The sequence below is a fragment of the Macrobrachium nipponense genome, chromosome 41, assembly GCF_015104395.2.
Source record: "Macrobrachium nipponense isolate FS-2020 chromosome 41, ASM1510439v2, whole genome shotgun sequence".
In the NCBI taxonomy this organism is placed as follows: Eukaryota; Metazoa; Arthropoda; class Malacostraca; order Decapoda; family Palaemonidae; genus Macrobrachium; species Macrobrachium nipponense.
The window spans coordinates 56,537,687-56,554,047 of NC_061102.1; the positions used below are offsets into that span (position 1 = coordinate 56,537,687).

The 16,361-nt window shown below is 37.2% G+C and overlaps 1 protein-coding gene across 3 annotated transcripts in view; it reads left to right on the forward strand.

Annotated features, from left to right (window-relative positions):
• LOC135212778 (tyrosine-protein kinase BAZ1B-like) overlaps positions 1-16,361 on the forward strand; it is a 245,752-nt gene that overhangs the window by 25,114 nt on the left and 204,277 nt on the right. For all 3 annotated transcript variants that reach the window (XR_010313993.1, XM_064246550.1, XM_064246551.1), the window contains exons 2-5: positions 5,489-5,664; positions 6,001-6,094; positions 6,427-6,783; positions 13,757-14,486. Coding sequence is in view for 2 of the 3 variants with exons in the window: in XM_064246550.1 (XP_064102620.1) it covers positions 5,489-5,664; positions 6,001-6,094; positions 6,427-6,783; positions 13,757-14,486 (1,357 nt within the window). In the remaining variant the exon portion in view is untranslated. The remainder of the gene's footprint in view (positions 1-5,488; positions 5,665-6,000; positions 6,095-6,426; positions 6,784-13,756; positions 14,487-16,361) is intronic.

Consider the following 16,361-nt stretch of genomic DNA (forward strand, 5'->3'; position numbering starts at 1 on the left):
CCTTTCAAGAAAACTAAATGACTTGTTGCTCCTTCAAGCACCAGTGGGCGCCAGACTCCTGAACTTTGCAGGAGTATGGGCAAAAAGGGGAGCCGACCCTTGGTCAGTCTCGGTCCTAAAGAAAGGATACGTAATCCCCTTCGAGGACAGTCCTCCCCTAACATCTACGCCTCGGGAACTGTCAGCGAGGTACAGAGACCCTGTAATGAGAAAGACTCTCCTTCAAATGGTGGAACAAATGTGGGAAAAGGAGGCCATCGAACTTGTGCAGGATCCACACTCACCCGGGATTTTACAATCGCCTTTTTCTAGTACCAAAGGCATCGGGGGGGTGGAGACCAGTACTGGACGTAAGCGCTCTGAATCGCTTTGTTCAGAAAAAGAAGTTCCGTATGGAAACGTCCGCCTCAGTAATGTCGGCTCTTCGTCCAGGAGATTGGATGGTCTCTCTGGACTTGCAAGATGCGTGTTTCCACGTTCCCATTCACCATTTGTCAAAGAAATATCTTCGGTTTGTAATAGGAGACAAGATTTTTCAATTCAGGGCTCTGTGCTTCGGTCTGTCTACAGCTCCGCAGGTATTCACCAACCTGATGGCGAATGTGGCAAGATGGCTTCACCTAGAGGGAATAAACATCTCCCTCTACTTAGACGACTGGCTGATCAGGGCCAAGTCGGAGATTCAGTGCTTGGAGGACTTATCAGTAACAAGAAACATGATAGAATCGCTGGGATTACTCGTGAACCTCGAGAAGTCGCAGCTGATCCCCAGCCAGAGCTTGGTCTATCTGGGGATTCAGATGGATTCTCGGGGTTTTCGAGTATTTCCTTCGCGAGAAAGAATCACTCGAGGTTTGTCGAAAATCTTGAGCTTCTTAGAGAGAAAGAGCAGTTCAGCGAGGGATTATCTGAGCCTTTTAGGGACCCTGTCCTCACTAGAAAAGTTCTCTCTGGGGAGGCTTCACCTTCGCCCTCTTCAGTTTTTCCTGAAAGGGGTGTGGAGTTGGAAGACGGGACAACTCTCGGACATCTTCCCGCTTCCACAAGAGATAAAAGATCACTTGAAGTGGTGGATCCTTCCTCTTCAAAAGAACGAAGGCGTATCGCTTGCCCTGCAGAACCCAGACCAAGTGTTATATTCCGACGCTTCGGAGTCGGGATGGGGAGCGACGCTAGGAGCAAGGGAGGTGTCAGGCACCTGGACAAAGGAACAGGTGTCCTGGCACATCAATTGCAAGGAACTAGTGGCCATACACCTAGCCTTAAAGTTCTTCGAAGAGATAGTCAGAGGCGGGGTGATACAGATAAACTCGGACAACACCACGGCTCTGGCTTACATACGCAAGCAAGGAGGCACGCACTCTTTCTCCCTCTTTCAGTTAACAAAACACCTGTTAACCTGGAAAGAAGAAAGAGGCATAACTCTCCTCACAAGATTTGTGCAAGGGATAAAGAATGTGAGAGCGGACAGACTGAGCAGGAGGAATCAGGTCCTTCCCACAGAATGGACTCTACACGAAGAAGTGTGTCGAAGTCTTTGGTCCCTGTGGGGGAGACCTCACATAGACCTGTTTGCGACGTTCCTCTCCAAAAGAGTAGAGATCTTTTGCTCTCTAGTAGAAGATCCGAGAGCCTTCGCAATAGATGCGTTTCTCCTGGATTGGTCGGGTGTGGACGCCTACGCCTTTCCCCCGTTCAAGATCCTGGGGGAAGTGCTCAGGAAGTTCGTAACTTCAAAGAGCACGAAGTTGACACTAATAGCCCCATTTTGGCCAACCCAAGAATGGTTCACGGAGGTACTGGAGTGGATAGTGAACTTCCCCAGATCTCTTCCAAACAGACCAGATCTACTCAGACAACCCCACTTCGAGAGGTTTCATCACAACCCTCCCAGGTCTCGCTCTGACTGCCTTTCGACTATCGAAAGACTTGTCAGAGCGAGGGGCTTTTCTCGCAAGGCTGCGGGCTCTATCGCTCGAGCCCGCAGAGCTTCGACGAGAAGAGTATACCAATCGAAGTGGGAAGTCTTTAGGAGGTGGTGTAAGAGTCAGAAGCTGTCCTCCTCCAGTACCTCTATAGTGAATATTGCCGATTTCCTCCTCTTTCTGAGAGAGGAATCACACCTATCTGTCTCAACAATAAAGGGATACAGAAGCATGCTGTCTTCAGTATTTAGAAATCGAGGGCTAGAAATTGCAGACAACAAAGATCTACACGATTTAATTAGATCCTTTGAAACTTCAAAAGCAGCAACTCCTAGAACACCTAGTTGGAATCTGGACGTGGTCCTGAAATTCCTTTCCTCGGATAAATTCGAGCCTTTACATCTGGCTTCCTTCCGCGACGTCACTAGGAAATGCTTATTCCTGTTGTCTCTCGCTACAGCCAAGAGGACGAGCGAATTGCACGCTCTGGATTCCACAGTGGGGTTCAAAGGAGATGCTGCTATCTGCTCGTTCCAGACAATGTTTCTGGCGAAGAACGAAAACCCGTCAAAACCTTGGCCCAGAAGCTTTGAAGTAAAAGGTCTATCTAACCTCGTAGGCAGAGAGACAGAGAGGTCTCTCTGTCCAGTGAGAGCTCTTAAATTTTATTTAGAGAGGAAGAGACAGATGGGAGCTTGTCAACAAGGTCTTTGGTGTGCTGTGAAGAACCCCAAAAGACTCATGTCCAAAAACGCCTTGGCCTTCTTTGTGAGAAGCGTAATTACGGACGCACACAAGAACTGCTCGGAGGAATCCTTCGGTCTTCTAAAGGTTAAGACCCATGAGGTGAGAGCAGTAGCAATGTCCTTGGCGTTCCAAAAGAATATGTCTCTTAAAAATATCATTGAGACTACTTATTGGAGGTGCAATTCAGTGTTTGCATCTCATTACCTGAAGGATGTGAGAGTGACTTATGAGAAGTGCTTCTCTCTAGGTCCATTTGTATCAGCAGATACAGTGCTGGGTCTTGGAGCAAAGACTGATCCTTAAAATATTTTGATTTTATCGTACATAAACCCTCTTGTCAGATATGTGCTTGGTTTTCTATTAGCAAGCTCACGGATGTCGCACGGGTGCATAGTGTCATTGCTGGTAGGGGATCAAGGGTATGTATGGCTAGTCGGGGAGTACAAAATTTTTTTTTTTTTTTTGTATATTCTGTATAAATGAACGTGTAATTATGTTTCGAGTTTTTGGTTGTTTGCAAGGAGTTCGGGGATAACTCCTTGCAATCTTAGAACTAACATGGATGTTAGGATCAGGTGATCGGGATCGGTGTTGTGCTCCTTGAACAAGGTGTATTGTCATGTTAGTGGAATAGCACCCAATGACAAAGGCCTTTAGGCTCTGCCGAGTAAGTGGATAAGACCCCATTGGCAGACCCACAAGAACTCTTAGCCATAGATCAATATCTCGCTGAGGCTCTTGAGGCTAAGCAGACTCCAAGGCAGTAGCCGCGAAGTCTTCAGCCTAATAAGGTAGGAACCAAGGTTTATTAATACCTACAACATATGTTGTTTACCTGTCTATTTCAGTAGTTAGCTGTCTCTTACCCACCACCAATGGGTGCTAATCAGCTAAGTATATATCTGGCAGGGAAGTTGAATGTATAAAAATGATATTGTCATGTTACAATAAAGTTTTATACATACTTACCTGACAGATATATACGATTAATGGCCCACCCAGCCTCCCCGCAGGAGACAGGTGGAAGAGAAGAATTCTGATTAGAAAACGGGAATGGTTCCTAGTCCTGCCACCCAGGGCAGGGCGGTAGATCACCTGACCTACCGGTAGCGTGTGCCGCGAAATTTGAAATTCTGTCGGAGACGACGGAGTCTATAGCTAAGTATATATCTGTCAGGTAAGTATGTATAAAACTTTATTGTAACATGACAATATCATTTCCAGGCCTAAAACACATGTTCTAGGGTTACGACGCCGATCCGACGTAAGAAATATGACTCCAAAAAGGCAAAATACTGTACATACTTGAGTAATATTCAATTGCATGTAATATTCAACCCCATTTTTATTGCATATATTAGGACTTTAGCGTATGTCCCTTAGCAATAAGCCTAGCCTATGTTAGCGGTTGCTACTGTAGCCTAGTCTATGATTCTGACATCTAAATCTAAGAACCTAAAAGCTTAGAATATGCCAATAAAATGTATAAATAATCAGTATGTACTCTTTTCAAATAATTATTAATTAATCATTAACTATAATACACAAACAAACAAAAAAAAAACCTTCCAATCGATTGTTTACATTCAGCTCTTACCCGTCTTACGAGTATCGAACGAACGCCAAGCAATCGTTTTTCCTAGCACACAGTAAGCCATAAATTTTCATTAGTGTATCTATTCAACTAATGAAACTACCAAACAGTATAATAACCATTCATTTCTATTCTTTATTCTATCTTTACCTAATGGAGATACCGAGTTACTGACAGCTATAATGAAACATACGTATACGTAACGTAATAATAAAACAGTAGAAGAATTCTAAAAAATACCTATTTGTTGGCAGTCTGATTTATTTTATATTTTATGATATCTAATTCACAATTTTTTTTATTAAATGTATTGCATGTACTCATTTCAAATAATTATTAAGTAACCATTAACTATAATAAACAAACAAAAAAAAAGCTTCCAAACTTCTGTTTACATCCAGCACTTACGAGTATCGAACGATCGCCAAGCAATCACTTTTCCTAGTTTACAGTAAGACATAAATTTTCATTATCTCTCTTCAACTACTGAAACTACCAAACAGTATAATAACCATTCATTTCTATTCTTTATTCTATCTTTACATAATATTTTTTTTTTTTTTTTAAATGTATTGCATGAATAAGTTTTTCAATTTACAGCATCCTTTTACCAATAGAATACTTTAGGCACAAGGGGTAGATGCTGACCAATAGGAGAGCAGGACCTTATGGGGTGACTAGCATCAGGAACCAATGGGAGAGCGGGAGGATGGTGGCGAGTTTACTCAGTTGGCGGAGCGGGAGTTTTAGAATTGTTCTCGGTGGTCCGGGCGAATCTCGGGACTTTACAGCAACAACCTTTCGTATCTTGAAAACTTTTTGTATGTAGAGCTGTAAAATTTTTCGTATTTGCTTTCGTATCTCGAGTTTTTTGTAAGTTGAGCCTTTCGTATGTCAAGGTACCACTACTGTGTGTATATATATATATATATATATATATATATATATATATATATATATATATATATATATATATATATATATATATATATATGTACGTATGTATGTATCCCTTCTACCCCTAAGTGCATATCTCAATGTCATCAACAAATATCATCCATACTCTATTTGGTGTTTTCTCCTCTTGTTCAATTTTGTCATATTGTTACATTTTTCATGCTTTAGGAACCTACCTGTAGACTAGCCATATGAAATGTTATTCAGTGGTCTGTTTAATTGCTTAACAACAATACAGTAATAATAGTAATAATTTGATTTCCAGTGACTATGAAGACAGGCTTGCTCTCTACAGCCAAAGCATTTGGACTTGCCAGTGTAGCGGGAAATCTGGCCTAACTCATCAAGAAGCCTGGACAAGCGAGTCAAAAGTTCGAGTCATGTTATCATCGTCTTTTCCAGCTCCATTATGGTCTCCAATTCTGCATTGCATCCATCACAGTAAGTTTAATATATGTATAGATTTTGTTTTGTGCCAGTGTTGCTGTAGCAGTCATTTGAACCAATAAGTCATTTAATAGCTTTGATACTCTTCAGACAAGACGTATGGTACGTGACTTTCTGGAATTTATTATTGTGTATCAACAATTACTGCTTGTACAGAAGCAAAATATAAGCATTTTTACATTTTAAAGCATTGTGTGTGTTTTTGTGGTCGGGTAATGTTTGGATATTGTAACTGATTACTCACAGACTAAATGTAACTACCCGAAGCCTGATAACTTATAAGAGGGCTGTTCTCTTATTGCTGTACATATGCTCATCTGTTTATTTCAGGCACCCAACCTTTGGACCAACTTGTTGAAACTACAGCTGCACTGTGTTTATCAAAATATCATGAAGGGGAAGAACTAACTTATTTGAACCCACCGTAAGTATCTTTTGTTTTTGTTTTAAATTTATATTAGGTTACTTTCTTGGTTTTTATGTGTAATGTGGTTTTAGCTCTAGTTTATTTGGAAAACACTAGAATTGCCTTCCAAAGATCTTAAATTTATTCATGTTTATTCCTTTTATAACCAGAAATGAGAAAATGTTAATTACTTGTAAGAGGCATGTGCTGTCAAGTTTTTGTCTGCATGAATGTTATTTATATTTAAGGTAGAATTTTTGTAAAATGCCTAGGGGCAAGAACTTTACACAAGCATGTAGAAGTATTTTATCTTGAGCATTTTTTCTAAGATGCACGTATCTCGTCTGCAGGACACAGGTTCGTGTGGTCTCGTCTAGGGAAGCTCCAGTTTTGCTTGAGGTAAATGAATCCAGCTCTGAGAAGCAGAGAGATTCCAGCCCAGAAAAACCTAAGGCTATGGACAGTCAGTTGTCCAGTTCTCTTTCGACTCCTCTAACCAATGGATGTTCTAACAGCAACCGTGACGGAGCCTCCCTCAATGGAACTAGTAATGGCTCTACTTCCACAGAGGAGGGTAGTCCTTCAGGCAGCACTAAACCAAAGGATGACTCCCCTGCAAAAAAGAAAGGAATGCTTCCCCTCTTATATGAAGTTCTTGTCATTGGTGAAGATAGGAAAATCAAGGATGTCCCTTCTAAGGACTTGCAGTAAGTGCTTTTCATTAAATTATTTGCATTGTAATATGATTGTTAATTTTTTGTGTAGATTAGTTTTCTTGAGCTGTGACTTTGTTTACTCATTAATATGGAAGTTTAAAGACAGATCCCACTTTATATCCATTTTACTCCTATCGGTTTACTTTTTCATTGAATTGTTTATTTCAGCTTTTAAAGTTCATTGTCACATTCTGAGTTAATGCTGCAGTATAATTATGTCTTGTAAAATTTTTAATGCACACTATTTTAATCTGTTGATGTCTTATAAAGAGGTAAATGCTGACGTATTTTCATTGGTTGTTGTTTCCCCATGTGTATATGGTCATTTGTCCTTTGAGTTAGCAATTATTTGTTGTTTCTTTATTATTTTCTGCTATATAGTAACTTGAAAGCTATTGTTCATGTTGCCACTATAAAGTCTTATTCTTGTGTTTAGGCTTCCGTGTCTCAAATTTGACAAACTACTTTTTCCATTACCTTCAGTTCATTTCATACTATTTGTCCTTGATTTGCCATACTTATTGCTGTAATTCATTGCTAACCTCTACTTGTGTGGTAAAAGCTGTTGATATGATTAATGGTATTCAGCTCTGGGTGTCTCAATTCCAACGTACTGATATAGTGGAAAACTAGGCTTCAGTACATTTACAACCATGCCTCCGGTATTCTTATTTTTCCTGTCAGATGTAGTCTTTTCAACTTTCCCAAAGTACTTTCCAATGAGTTTTATGACCACTTCCATTTCAGTGTCATTTGCTTCTGTTTGCTCCCAACACACTGTTGTGTGTGTATGGTAATTTCAGATCTTTAGATGGAATAACTCATGAGTTTTAATTTGTATGGTACTTTTAACACTTTTCATTGAAAGGTCATTACCTTCTATAGAAAAGATTAAGTCCTTTGTGTTCCCTCTTATCAGTTTACCCTTTTCCAGGTAATATTGGTTTTTACTACTCCTCCTCAGCCACTTTGATCCTGTTTTTGTCATTCACCTTAATTATATTATAACTATACCTGCTCATAAATTTCAGGTCTTTGCCTTTCTAATATGTACCACCACCTGTATGTCCATTTTTATTCCCCTTTACCAGCTTTTTGTATCTGTATGTCATCTCTACTAAATCTCCCAACAGTTCATGTACTTGTAATCCTCTTCCATTCTATATCATAACCCTTAATGGACAGGCACCATCAAAGAAGTATCTTAAACAGGTTTAGGTGGTGGATGGGCAAACTCGTGAATATTAATACTACGTGGCATATGATTTAGATGAATTTAGCATGAAAGACGTTCAGAGCACTTCAGTGGTCTATTAATGACTTGTAGGGGCTGTGGTAAGTTATACTCAGAACTGATTTTAGTTTTTTTTTAGTTCTTATCTGTTATGATATTGTCTGAGCTGTAATTGTGATTTTACACATTGAAATAAAATAAATTGAAAAAAAACATGTACGTATAACGTTGTAAAATTTACAAGTGTCTTGTAAAAGAGGCTCCACAAGGGGTTGTAAATAATCACTTTCGACTTCCTTTGGAAGGTAGGGAAAACTTTTTAGAATTTTTTTTCTTACACCATGCGTATTTGCATAGCTTCCTCTTTTCATTGATTGATGGTTTTTTCATAAATTAGTGTACTACCAGAAAGTTTGCCTGGTTGGAACAGATTTAAACACAAGTTTTATATAAATCTTACTCTATTGTTCAGAAGTCTCTTCTTGCACGCTTTTCCCTCTGAAATCATGTACTATTCAGTATGCCCCCATAAAAGGTGACCATCCTCAATGATTAAACTGCAGTATTTTTGTATTGCCTTTGCAACAAATATTCTTCCCCTTTGATTTAGGCCAGCCTTACTGGAGTCACATTCTAGATAAACTATTTGATACTGTGATAATGATGATAATGACCTTTCTATACCTCCTTTCCATAATCTACTGCGGGGTTTGTTTCAAGTACAGGCAGCCTGCGGTTAATGGAGCAATCACTTGGCGTTGAATCAGTTTTACGGCTGTCAACAAAAATATTAATTAAAAAATAAGGTATTTTTACGGCACAATTTTCTGTTAACAGCGCTGTCATTGCCGTTATGTCTTAACAAGTACATACATTTGTAGAAATACCGTTCAGACCATAAAGGTTATGTAAATGATATTTAAAAATTTAATTGAGAGTTATTGCATGGGTATTAGGGTAAATATATGCCCTTGACATTAAATACATAAGTGCAAATTTAGCTATCATGTGGCGATTTATAGATGTTCTTGCTATTAGTATGTTCAAAATGTGTATGAAATTGTATTACGTATAGGGTATTTTTTATTGCTGCACAGAGATATGATACATAGGCAGCTTTTGAAACTGCCCTGCACGCAATCAAAGAGGATGTTTTTTCATGTTCGTTCTTGTCCGCCGCTGCCTGCCATTCTTCCGAAAATATAGTTAAAAAACTGCAAATTTAGTAATCGATTGTTGATTTTATAAATGTTCATGCTTTTATGATTAAAATGTGTATGAAAATATATTACATATAGGTTATTTTTATTTTTGTACGTAAATATTATACAAATTAAGGCAGCTTTTGTAACTGCCCTCCACGTTATCAGAGGATGATTTTCATGTTAGTTTTTGTTCCGAAAAATGCATTTACAATGACTTCACATGGTTATATTTTATTAATTTGGGAGCTAATTATAACTCATTTTGTTAATGAAATTTCATCTTTTTGTTATAAGTTTTCATGCTTTTTTGTTTAAACTGTGTACGAAAAATGTATTTCAGTTTTTTTTTTTTTTTTTTTTTTTTTTTTTTTATTTTTTTTTTTTTTGTACATAAATATGATATAGTGGCAGTACACATGTCCAATTGAAGTCTGTAACAGCCCTTCACATGATGAAGAGAATAGGTTGTTCAGTCGCGCCCGAATAATAAGATTTTAATTTAATAATTGAATCACATTTTTATAAAATTATATTTACAATTGTTGCATAAATTGATTTTAAAAGTCAAAACTTGCATATACATTTGATTTTGCAACACTGCAATTTGTTTGTTTTTCCATGGGATAGAATCACAAAATATAACTCTGTAACTGTCAATTTTTTATTTTGTTACACGAGCAAAAAATTGAGGTACGACCGTACGAGCCCTGGATGCCGCTGCTACGTAGATGGTATAGTGATGAAAATTAAGATAAGCATAGAAGAAAAAGTAAATATGCATATATTCCATAAATCTTTTAAAAAGTTATACATTACTTCACTGTATCCAATAATATTGTATGTATTCTCATATTATTGTATTATAAAATACTACAGTAGATCTAAGCCGGTATTCCTCGGAGCAGCCAATGTTTTGGTTTGGAAATCAGCTGATGGCAAATACAGTAATACCCCAAACTTATGCGAGGTTAGGTTCCAGACCCCCTTGCGCAAGGGGAAGTTTCGCGTAAGTTTGGCAGGGTCTCTGAAATTGCTAATAAATGCTTGCTTCTAGAATTTGAACACTAAAGATTTCCCAAATCATGCTCCTTAAGTATTAGGCTAACTTTTAAATGAAATTAAAGATACTGTAGTTTGATTTAAAAGTTAGTTTAATACATAACCTTTAAAAAAGGAATAACTGGTTGGCATAAAAATAATTACAGTAACTACTATTTACATATGTATCCAGTTTTGTACGTATAGTAAAGTTACCCCTAATTCATGGGATGCCTTTTCTTTTTCTGTCAGAGTAAAAGTTTTCCTTATATCACTAGGTAAACTTCATAAGTCAGTCATAACTAAGTCACAATTAGATAAAAATAAAGAAGACATGTATGTACCTAAGTAATGTTTCCAGAGGGTGAAGGTAAAATGAAATCAATTTACAATCATGAATTAGTGTGAGAGAGAGAGAAATACATAGTCATGTGAGGTAAAACTCTGGAGGGGTATCATCTTTAAAAAGTGTGAATGGGATCGCATCTTCTGAAAGTACATTAACTGTATGTGCTGTAATTGCATAACATAGTACATACAGATTGTACCAGCACTTTTCTCTGAGGTTGAGAAAGTAATTTTCACAGAACAACAACAACTGATGTTTTACTAGTTGATCATGGAGTTCTTATATAGTGATTAACACTGAATTACCTACTGCCTTTGTATTATTTTCAAAAATATAAATAGCATACAAAATATCCATACTGATTTTACACTTAAAAGCATGAAAATCTATACTAATTGACTTAGTATATTAGTATATAGTTTGGAAATTAAATAGTTTCTGAGGGGATATCATCTTTGAAAAGTGCAGTAACTTTGTGAGTGGGTATCACATCTTATAAAAGTACATATATGCACTAGCTGCATATTTATGCATGTACAAAAATAAAAATAATAAATTTTTAATAAATATTTTATACAGAAAAACTTTAAAATTAAAAAATTTGTATAATAAATTAAACATAAACACTTTTGGAGGGTTCACAAATGTTCACGCTATTGTGAAGAACTCGTGTATAATTGGTTATGTTCCAATGAAAAGTTTCCGCTATTGTGAATTCATGCAAATTGAATCACGTAAGTTCAGGGTATTACTGTACGAGTTTGTTTTGCCATATTTAACGCAATTCTGGGTGGATTTTCTTGCTCCTAGTTAGCAGAAAGGAATATTTAGATACTTGACTTATATAAGACAAGGTCGTTTTTCCTTATACGACACATTTTTAGGTGGAAATATGACTTGAATATGTCTCGTCATTGTGAACTTTATTTTTCTTTTCTTTTTTTCGTTAACAGATTTCGTTGGCGGGATGTTTATTGAGCAAAACATGATTCCGTTCGCAATTTTCCTTTATATCGTAATATGAACTTTACGTTTTTTATTTTATCGGCATGAAACCATCAGTAAAACGTGTTCTTTCAAGCACAGTAGTTTTTATTAAAATGATTTTATCTCAATTTTGTCTATGGTTGTATTTGATGGCATACGCTTACTTGAGTTTTATCCATGTTGCTGATGCACGATAATGGTCATTAGCAGCTTGAACCGTTTTCTCAGCTTCAGCTATAACTGGGTTTAAATTTAACAGTATATTTCCCTATTGATCTTTGATCTATAGCGAATAAAGTTATTACATTAAGAGATCTCGGTCCTATTCTACATAATGTCATATATAACAACTATGGTAATAGTGTACTATAGTACGATGATTGAAATGCAAGCCAATTTGGTTGTACTTAGGAAAAAAGTTGTTTCTCGTTTGGTTGTTCATGGCTGTACACGTTTACGCAATGAGTATAACATTAAAACCATACTTTCATCATTCTCTTTTGCTGTTTTTGAACTTATGTAACTAGAAGATGGGATAAAGTTAAGCTATTGTAATTTGGTCTCTCGTAAAATCGGATTATCGTAAGATGAATTATCGTAACTTAAACACTATAGCTACCTGTACACTGTATAAAACCTTATTATATCTTTACGAACTCTAGACACCCAAAGGTTTAATATTAAAGTCTGGCTTTTTTCACTTTACAGTAGTATTTATTATACTATAATGTACTGTACAGTAAATTCTATAGTACTATACTGCCTAAATATAATTTTACTTATTGCGCCATTGTGGGATTATGGCACCGTTTGACTGGTCTAGGCTGTGGTAACTGGTCTAGTACGTACTCCAAAAGAAGGTATGCGGCAGCCGTGGACTTTAAAATGGCTTAGCGTCAAAAATCGATCGGCGTCAGCAGCCAGGAACGGAACTCCTGCCGCTAACCAAAGGCTGCCTGTATAAGTCTTAATACTGTATGCTTTTGTCATCCCAATAGCATTTGGCAGATGATGATTTTTGTTTGTTTTTTCTCCCTAATGCAGATGGATTTAGTTCACACACATTTTGCATCGTGTATGATAATACACACGATAAGAAAGTTGTATAAAAATACATTGATGGTATGCTGCCTACTGAATTGTATGTCATTTAAGAGAGAGGGAGGGAAAAAGAAGACATTGCTTTTAGGAGAGAGAGAGAAAAAGAAGGGGTTGCACATGTTTTGTTACAAATATGGGGCAAAAAAAGTAGGTAAATGTCTTTTGTATAAATTTTTCAATTTAAAGTGATGGTTTATGTTGATAAGCCTATTGAGTGTTTATGGTTATGCAGTGTTGACAAGGAAGGGGGAGTAAGGGTACAAAGCATTTTTACTTGCCCTTAAAATTCAGCTTTACAGTGATTGAGTTATAGATACATATCCTCCCATGCAGTTCCCACCTCTTCCTATTAACAACTTTGTTACCAAGCTTTCAATGAAGGACAATCCTATCCAAATGGCTGTTTTTTACACAAGGAAAAAAATAAATTTAAAATTGGTGCTTTTAGGTTGCTAAATGTTTGAAAATTTTGCTTTTGGCAATTTTTAATGAAGAAATGACCTTATATGTGGTATTAAAGATGTTACATTAATTTTGTCCAACAATTAACAGAATCATACCTTAATCTCTTTTCTATGTAATATTTCTGTCAAAAGGTGACTTGAGCTGTTGTTGGTGTAGATACTAATTTGACTAGTGTTGTGTGAAGGTGATCTCTCCCCTCTCACCCATGACTGACTGCAGCGATTAGCAGTCCTCTCAAGAGTTAGGTTTGGTAATTTTCTTGGTACTGCCAAGCTTTGTAATTCTCCCTTTTTCTTGACTTTCAACCTTAAATTTTGGTTTGTTGTTTCCTTTTGGGTTATACATATTACATATGTTCTATTGCCCCTTTTTTCCCATTGGGTCTGTACTAGATAAGTGCATTAGATTGAGTGTTCTGCCATCATAGGTGTTTTAATGGCCCCATCAATGTGTGAATACTGTACTTGCTGTTTCATTACATTGAATTTGCTATAAATGGTATGTGTGTTTCATATAGAAGTAGTACTGGGAAAGTTTAGGAAACTTTACTCAACTTTTTATCAAGTACTAATTTTTTTCCCTCAGGAGAACATACAAAATACCCCCAAAGGAGCACTTTCGTCTATTTATCCGAGCTAATGCCTTGAGGCAGCGTGCCAGTGCATTCACTCCTTGGATTGTATCTGAAGACTTGGTCAAGCAGTACAACATACCAAGTAAACTTGCTTCCGTATTTACCCAGCCTTCTTTCAACTTCAGCAGCAAAAAGAGGAAATTAGACCAGCCAGTGGAAAAGGTGAAAAAACAGAAGAGTGAGGACAATAAAAAGATCAAATCTGAAAAGGAGAAAATTAAGAAGGAGCCAAAAGATCCAGTCAAGAAGGAGCCAAAAGATCCAGTCAAGAAGGAGCCAAAAGAGCCCATCAAGAAGGAGCCAAAAGATCCAAATGCTCCCAAAAAGAAGCCTGGTCCAAAGCCAGGTTTCAAGCGAACTCCTAAAGCTAAAGTGAATGCAGTTGCGCCTGTACCTGTTAAATCTGAAACTCCAGTAAAGATGGAAACTAGTGACAGTGATGATGATATTTCTTTGGCAGCACTTGCCAGCAAGTCTCCTAAATTTGAAGCTAATAGTACAAAACTTGAGAAGACACCAGAGAAAGTTAATTTACCCAAACCATTGAAACGAGAACCAGAGAAAGATACACAACCAAATAAGAAAATGAAGCAAGCAACACTATTTGATCTTAAATCCTCAAAAACTCCTGTAACCAGCAGTGGTACAACTGGTTCTCCAAAGAAGTCACCTCAAAAAAGGGTAAGATTTTTCTCCTTGTTTTCTGGTATTGTCTGTAGTGTGCCCCATGTGTGACATGTTACATAAGGTTCTAAAGGTCCATTGCAGTTTCTCAGTGACAGTCAACTGTGTAGTTAGATGTCTTTTACTTTTTTAAACTTTGTCAGGTGTTTTGATTTGGTCTTTTGGTTAAATTACTACTTCATTTTTAATGCTTAGCATGAGCCAGTCCTATGAATTAGAAATGTGACTGGTCAGATACAAATAATCGATAGAATATACATACTAGGCTCCATCATTTAATTGGTCAGGTTAAATACAAATAGTAAAAAAATTATGCTAGACTCCATAAAGATAATTTATATAGTCATATACATACAGTGATTTTCCATAAGGCTGTTTTCTTGGTTTGTGTAAGGTTTATATTATAGTTTTGAACCTGGACAACCTTGGTATTACTAGATGGCAATAGGAAATGAATGTAATATGCCAATGTTTGATTTCTTGATCTTTTTAGACATTTTTAGGGTCAATTCATACTATTTTAGAAATAAGGTTATACAAATAAAAACAAAATCTTCAAAGTTAGAAAAACAAATTTTCTTTTGAATCATTGCCCCTAAGATAACTGAACTAATTGTGAAGGCAGCACAAATATCACAAATGCTCTTGATGATAATTAGTACAAAATGAGTAGAAACATTTGGCTGTATGTGATCATAAGTTATTAAATTGTAAAATAACTTTTTCACACACAAGTTAACTTGACTATGTGCTAAAAACTTTGATTTCATAGAAGTAACTTACCAAGTAATGACATGGCTAAAGTATGTATGTACTGCGTACGGCGAGTTATTTTTTATTTCGCAATAGCACTTCTTAATTGTTTATCCTTGGTGACAGGCCTTGCCCACTAATAGGGAACACAGGAACAACCTGTAAGCCATCAAACAATTTGTTTCTGCTGCCTGTGGTGTTAACATCACACCATATGCAGCAGCTTTTGTTGGATTTTGCAGTTATTTCATATGATTGGTGAAGTACAATAGTTCTGTTTTTATTAGCACAGACTATAGTCAGTCTGTTGTACGGATTTGTACCAGTTTTCAACAAAATAGTCAGAATCTGTCAGATTCTATTGGTTCTAATGTTCACTGTTGCTGTGAGGCACACTGTAAGGCTAGGTTAATTAAAGCCTAAGATTCTCCTACAGTCTGCATTGCACTAGGGGTAAAACCTGTATTGAAAATGCAATTGGGATAGTAATCTATGGAAGGTTTTGAGTTCTCATTTAGACGAACTAGAGAAAGATAGAAAGAGGACGGCGGCTTCAAGAGCCAAGAAACGCTCTCTTAGTTTAGAGGCTACACCTTGGCCTAGCTCAGAAGTTAGCCGTATTACTCTCCCTTCGTCTCCTGTTTTCACTCCTAATACTGGCCATCCTACTGAATATCCCTCTACTCCTGTGCCTGGCTCCCTTGCTTCCAATCCTAATACCATTGCCAATATTGAGACTAGATTTGATAAGATGCTTAATTTATAAGCATTGTTGTTGATTTGGGGGCTTCTATTGAACTGATTATGCAAAAAATGTGCACAGATAGTGATAGTGCAGTGCAGGTGGAGGAGGTGGCTACTTATCCCGTCGATTCTCTTAGACCTAGGTTACTGTCCTGTTCCCCTAACCCTTGGAGAAAACATACTGAAAGTCCAAGGGAGGTCGAAGGGGTTTACCCACAGGTAGTCACCCCCCCTCAACCATGCCTGTTGTACAGTCCCAGGTGTTGGTAAACAGCCATCAGAAAGACTTGTCCAGGCATGTGCTTGTCATCAACCTCTACCAATGATTGAAGCATGGTCAGGAAGTGCTGTAGACATTACCTGGACTCTTCCTGT